This window comes from Chelonoidis abingdonii, chromosome 11 (genome assembly GCF_003597395.2).
Source record: "Chelonoidis abingdonii isolate Lonesome George chromosome 11, CheloAbing_2.0, whole genome shotgun sequence".
In the NCBI taxonomy this organism is placed as follows: Eukaryota; Metazoa; Chordata; order Testudines; family Testudinidae; genus Chelonoidis; species Chelonoidis abingdonii.
In genome coordinates, this window is record NC_133779.1 from 20458141 (window position 1) to 20464232 (window position 6092).

Below are 6092 nucleotides of genomic sequence, written 5' to 3' on the forward strand. Positions count from 1 at the left end.
CCCGCCCCCCCCCCCCCCCGGGCTTGGCCGGGGCCCCGACTCCCGACTCGCTGCCCTCCCAGTCCAGCCATGGCCCTCCACCGCTCAGCCAGTGTCCCCACTCCTGACCCACAGCCCCTGCTAGCCCAGTGCTGCCCCCCCAGTGCCCCTCACTCCCGACCCGCAGCCCCGCTAGATTCACACTACGGTTGGTTTTGTGGGTTACAGCTGGGCTGGGGCCCAGGAATCTCTTCGTTTCTGTCCCAGCGCAGGGTCCCCGGGGGTTGGGGGGGCTGTGTCCCTGAGGGCCCCTTTAGCGCCCAAGAACTGGGCTCCCCCCATGCAGGCAGAGGGCTGCCCCTGGGTCCCAGAGCCCTGGAGTGACGCTGCCGGGCTGCCCAGGGGTTTCCCCGAGGAGGCTGGGAGGGAGGATGCCAGGAATGCCCAGGGCGGCTCTCCCGCCGGGGGTATGTGTGTGTGGGGGGGGTGCGGCCTGGCACCGAGGACAGTGTCGCAACCCAAATGCTGCTTAATGAGATGTGCACCCTGCTGCGCACGCAGGCAGGGGGGGGGGGGGCAGCGGGGACCCGGGGGCAGAGCCAGGCTGCAACGGGCAGCAGCTGGCAGAGAATTTCCCTCTGCTTGCTCCAAACCCTCATCACTCGGCTGCCCACAGGACTCCTGGGTTCTCTCCCCGGTTCTGGGAGGGGGGAGGGGGCTGGGAGCCAGGACTCCTGGGTTCTCTCCCCAGGTCTGGGAGGGGAGTGGGGGCTGGTGGGTTAGAGCAGGGGGGCTGGGAGCCAGGACTCCTGGGATCTCTCCCCCGCTCTGGGAGGGGAGTGGGGACTGCTGGGTCAGAGCAGGGGGGGCTGGGAGCCAGGACTCCTGGGTTCTCTCCCAGCTCTGGGAGGGGAGTGGGGTTTAGTGGTTAGAGCAGGGGGGGCTGGGAGCCAGGACTCCTGGGTTCTCCCCCCAGCTCTGGGAGGGGAGTGGGGTCTCCTGGGATACCTCTGGATGTCCATTCTCCATGTAACACCCCCACACCCTGTTCTGAACCCTGATCAGCCCCAATAACCAGTGGCAGGTAGTTCCACTGGCTGAGGTGAAATGAGCTGCCCTAGGGTCAGAGATTGAGCCCTGGGACAGGACACACCAGGGGTCAGGGTGCAGGCAATGGGGGGAGAAACTCCCCCCAGGTGTCAGGTCAGAGGTAACCTGCCCCCAGGGGCCCTGTCCTCCCCACACTGCATCCCACAACCCCTTGTTCCCATAGCAGGGTGGGGAACCCCAACCCCCTTCTCCACCATGGTGCCTCCCTCTTCCCTGTCTCCTCCAAACTCCCCACGCAGCCGCTCAGCACCTGGGTGGGGACCCACTGCAGGAGCAGGTTCCCCATGGGTGGGACCTGCCCTCCCCTTCCCCCCAAGTGTAGCCCAGCCCCAGGCATCCCTCCCTTCTCCCAGCTGTCCCAGACCCCCCTGACTGGCTTTGACTCACCCTGTCCATGAAAACCAGGAGCCTGCAACGTCTCTGGGGAGAGTCCAGGCTGAGACTGGGCTGGGCTGCGCCTCCCGTCCCGTCCCCCTCCAGCCAGGGAGGAGGCTGGGGGGGGGGAGTGAGAACACCCTAATCCCGCCCCCAGGCCAGGGAGGAGATTTCCCGGGTGGGAAGGGAGAACACCCTAACCCTGAGCTGACTACTTGCCGTGGCGGGGTGGGGGCTGATTCCCGATAAGACCAGCCCTGGGGGGCTCACGGGGGTCCCAGCAAGGCGTTGCTTGGGGGAGGCTGCTGGCCCCATGGCCGAGGGGCACCAGGTATGTCCCTGGACATGTTCCTGGAGCTGACGGCTCCTCTCCCTTTGGGGTGAAAGCGTCAAGCGACTGGTGTTACACGGTACGTACGGCCCAGCCGCTCTCCGCCACCTCTGGGGAGTTATGTGGGCACTGGCACACCCTGCCGTACACACACAAGACAGACACTGCACACACACTCACAGCCGTGTAAACAGACACCCTTGCACCATAACACCCCCCCCCGATCAACCCATTCCCCCCCGTTGTTCCTGCACACTCTCACTCATGCTTCATTCACGCCCACCCCCTGCAGGCCTTACACACTTGCACCACCACCCTGCAGGCTTTCACCCCTCCCCCAATTTGGCACAAATCATTTTTGGCTGATTTGCCCGCAGGCCAGGCCAGGGGAGCGGGAAACCCCATCCTGTCCCCACCGGGGAGGGGGAGGCTGACGGGAAACACAACCCCAGGGCTGGGAAGTTCCCATTATTAAGTAACCGGATTGTTTGCAAAATGCATCGGAGCCCAGCTTCCTGCTGCTGTGGGTGTGACACTGTGGTGGGGGGTGAGAATGTGGCATGTGATTGTGGTGTGGTTGTCCATGTGAGGGAGTGGGTGTGAACGTGATGTGATGCTCTAGGAGGCTGGGTGGTTTGAGGAAGGGGGCATGTTTGGGAGTGAGGAGCGGGCGCTGGGTGTGAATATGGTGTGCACCTGTGATGGTGGCATGTGTGTGCGCGGTTGTGATGTGTTGTGTGTGACAGGGTGTGGCACCGTGTGTGGCAGGTGCGGGGGAGTGTATGTGTGACTGTAGGGGCTGTATATGGGCTGTGTGCGACTGAGCCTGTGACCACAGGCACCGACTCTGTGGGTGCTCCAGGGCTGGAGCACCCACGGGGAAAAACGGGTGGGTGCTCAGCACCCACTGGCAGCTCCTGCCGCGCCCCCACGCCCCAGCTCACCTTCGCCTCCTCCCCTGAGCGCTCCACATGCCCGATTTCCCCCCGGCTCCCAACGCTTGCGCCGCAGAACAGCTGTTTTGCAGGGAAAGCACTGGGAGGGAGGAGGGCAAAGAGGCGGGGCTGGGGAGGGGATTTGGGGCAGGGAGCGGGCAGAGTTGGGGCAGCGACTCTGGGGAAAGGGTTGGAATGGGGGCAGGGCTGGGGGGCACCTGTGACAGTGGGCTGTGTGTTTGTGATGGGGGTGTGCATGCAGGCATGTCTGTGATGGTGGGGTGTGTGGCCAGGCATGTCTGTGACGTACGTGTGTGTGCGTGTGTCTGGGATGGGCTGTGTGTGTGGTGTGTGTCTGGGATGAGGCGTGCATGTGGGTGGATATGTCTGTATCTGTGGGTGTGTTTATGGATGGGTTTGTGACAGGGTGTGTGTTTGTGTGTGTGTGTGTGTCTGTCTGTGATGGCGAAGTGTGTGTGTACACAAGAATCTGTGACAGTGAAGTGTCTGTCATGGGTGGGTGCGCGCAATGCTGAGTGTGCACGTGGGTGTGTCTGTGACAGGGTGTGTGTGTACGCGTGGGACAGTGTATGAGAGAAAGATGGGGGTGTCCACGTGAACGGTTGTGTCTGGGGCAGCGTGCGTTTGTTGGGGTCTGCACGACAGGGAGTGTCTGTACGTGCGGGTGTGCCTGTGCAGGTGTGCCTGTGATGGTGGGCTGTGTGTGAGACGGGGGGGCATCTGTGTGCAGGTGTGCCCGTCACGGTGTGTGTGTGAGCGTACGAGAGAGGGCAAGTGTGATGGTGGGCTGAGTGCCTGCATGTTTGTGCCGGGGTGTGTGCCTGTATGGGGGGATGTTTGTGACAGGGGGGTGTGTGAGACAGGGCAAGTGGGTGCCCGTGTGGGGCTGTGACGGGGTGCGTGGTGTCACCTGGTCCATACGAGGCCAGGCAGGCCTCTGGGGGAGCCGACTGTCTCCTGGGCAGGAAGCTTCCACCTTCCTGGGTCTGAGCTCGGAGCATCCAGCATCCTTTGCCCCTCCGTGCGCTCCCCACAGCGAGTCTGCCCAGGTGGGGTCCTGCACCCCCACTTAACAGCCAGCCGGGAACACAGCACAGGGCAGAGCTCGTTAGCACAGAAATCAGTGACTTTCAGCCAAGTCCATCTTGAGGAGTCGCGGGCCACACACCCTGGACTCCCTCTGTTCCAGTCCCCCCGCAAGCAGACTGCCAGCCTCCAGCCACCCAACCAACACCCCCTCATGCCCCTCCTCCACGCACCAAAGGTGTCACCTGGTCGCAACCCCCTCCTGGGTCTCAGGTTAAACAGGTGCAAACAGCCAGGCAGTCTCACCTGCCCCAGGGCCTCAGCAAAATCACACCCCCAATTCCCACTCCCGAAGTATTGGGGCAGCACACAGGGAAACTGAGGCACACACAGTATTAATATAGGACAGTAAGACTCACGTGCAAAGTAAGATGAATAAAACCCGACTTCGTCATACGTGGCTGTGTGGGTCTGACTGTGTGACGTTGGTGTGATAGTGTTGTCTGTGAGGGTGTGATGTGGTATTGGTGTGGGTGTGATGGGGGTGTCGGGTCAAGTGTCTGTGTGGGTGTGACGGGGTTGGTGTGGGTACGACACACTGTCTGTGTGGGTGTGACAGTGTGTCACAGACTCACAGGTCGTGCCCGCTCTTGGCCCTGTGTGGTCCGTGGTGGGAAGCTCTTTCAGTGCGACAGCCCTTCTCGGGGGTCCACTCTCTCCCGGGGTCAGGCCCCTCCACCTCCTGGAGCTGCACCTCTCTGAGCCTTAACACACAGGGTGGAACAGTGTGTGTGTGTGAGAGAGAGAGAGAGAGAGAGAGAGACAAGGTGTCTGTGGGTGTGTGTGACAGGGTGTCTGTGTGGGGGTGGGGGTGACCGGGTGTCAGAGAGAGACAGGGTGTCGGGGGGGGGTATGACAAAGTGTCTGTGAGTGTGTGACAGGGAGATAGAGTGTCAGGGGGGGTGAGACAGGGTGTGTGGGTATGACAGGGTGTGAGAGAGACAGGGTGTCTGCATGGGGCTGTGGTTGTGACGGTGTGTGGTGTCTGTGTGTGTGGGGTGACAGAGTGTCTGTGTGGGTGACAGGGTGTCTGTGTGGGGGTGTGAGAGAGGGTGTGTGAGTATGATGAGGTGTGTGAGAGACGGTATCTGTATGGGGCTGTGGTTGTGACAAGGTGGGGGGGTGACAGGGTGTCTGTATGTGTGTGTGTGTGAGTGTGTGGGTGTGTGAGTCAGGGTCTGTATGTGGGTGTGACAGGGTGTCTGTGGGTGAGAGAGACAAGGGGTGTGTGAGAGACAGGGTGTCTGTGTGGGGGTGTGGTTGTGATGGTGTGTGGGTGTCTGTGTGTGTGGGGTGAGAGAGGGTGTGTGAGTATGATGAGGTGTGTGACAGACGGTATCTGTATGGGGCTGTGGTTGTGACAGTGTGTGTGGGTGTGTGCGGGGGTGTGAGTGACAGGGTGTCTGTGTGGGGCTGTGGTTGTGACAAGGTGGGGGGGTGACAGAGTGTCTGTATGTGTGTGAGAGAGTGTGTGTGGGTGTGTGAGACAGGGTATGTATGTGGGTGTGACAGGGTGTCTGTGGGTGAGAGAGACAAGGGGTGTGTGAGAGACAGGGTGTCTGTGTGGGGGTGTGGTTGTGATGGTGTGTGGGTGTCTGTGTGTGTGGGGTGAGAGAGGGTGTGTGAGTATGATGAGGTGTGTGACAGACGGTATCTGTATGGGGCTGTGGTTGTGACAGTGTGTGTGGGTGTGTGCGGGGGTGTGAGTGACAGGGTGTCTGTGTGGGGCTGTGGTTGTGACAAGGTGGGGGGGTGACAGAGTGTCTGTATGTGTGTGAGAGAGTGTGTGTGGGTGTGTGAGACAGGGTATGTATGTGGGTGTGACAGGGTGTCTGTGGGTGAGAGAGACAAGGGGTGTGTGAGAGACAGGGTGTCTGTGTGGGGGTGTGAGAGAGGGTGTGTGAGTATGATGAGATGTGTGAGAGACGGTATCTGTATGGGGCTGTGGTTGTGACAGTGTGTGTGGGTGTGTGCGGGGGTGTGGGTGACAGGGTGTCTGTATGTGTGTGTGAGAGTGGGTGTGGGTGTGTGAGATAGGGTATGTATGTGGGTGTGACAGGGTGTCTGTGGGTGAGAGAGACAAGGGGTGTGTGAGAGACAGGGTGTCTGTGTGGGGGTGTGGTTGTGATGGTGTGTGGGTGTCTGTGTGCGTGTGAGACAAGGTGTGTGTGTGTGTGACAGGGTGTAGGGGTGTCTGTGTGAGATAAGGGGTGTGGTTGTGACAGGGTGGGGGGGTGACAGGGTGTGTGTGTCTG

At 61.1% G+C, this 6092-nt stretch overlaps 1 protein-coding gene across 1 annotated transcript in view; it reads right to left on the minus strand.

The window, feature by feature from the left end:
- LOC116815760 (lysophosphatidic acid receptor 6-like) overlaps window positions 1–1529 on the minus strand; it is a 3536-nt gene extending 2007 nt beyond the window's left edge. The window contains exon 1 of the mRNA XM_032764393.1: window positions 1477–1529. Coding sequence (XP_032620284.1) covers window positions 1477–1485 — 9 coding nt within the window. The 5' untranslated portion in view covers window positions 1486–1529. The remainder of the gene's footprint in view (window positions 1–1476) is intronic.
- Between the last annotated feature and the right edge of the window lie 4563 nt (window positions 1530–6092).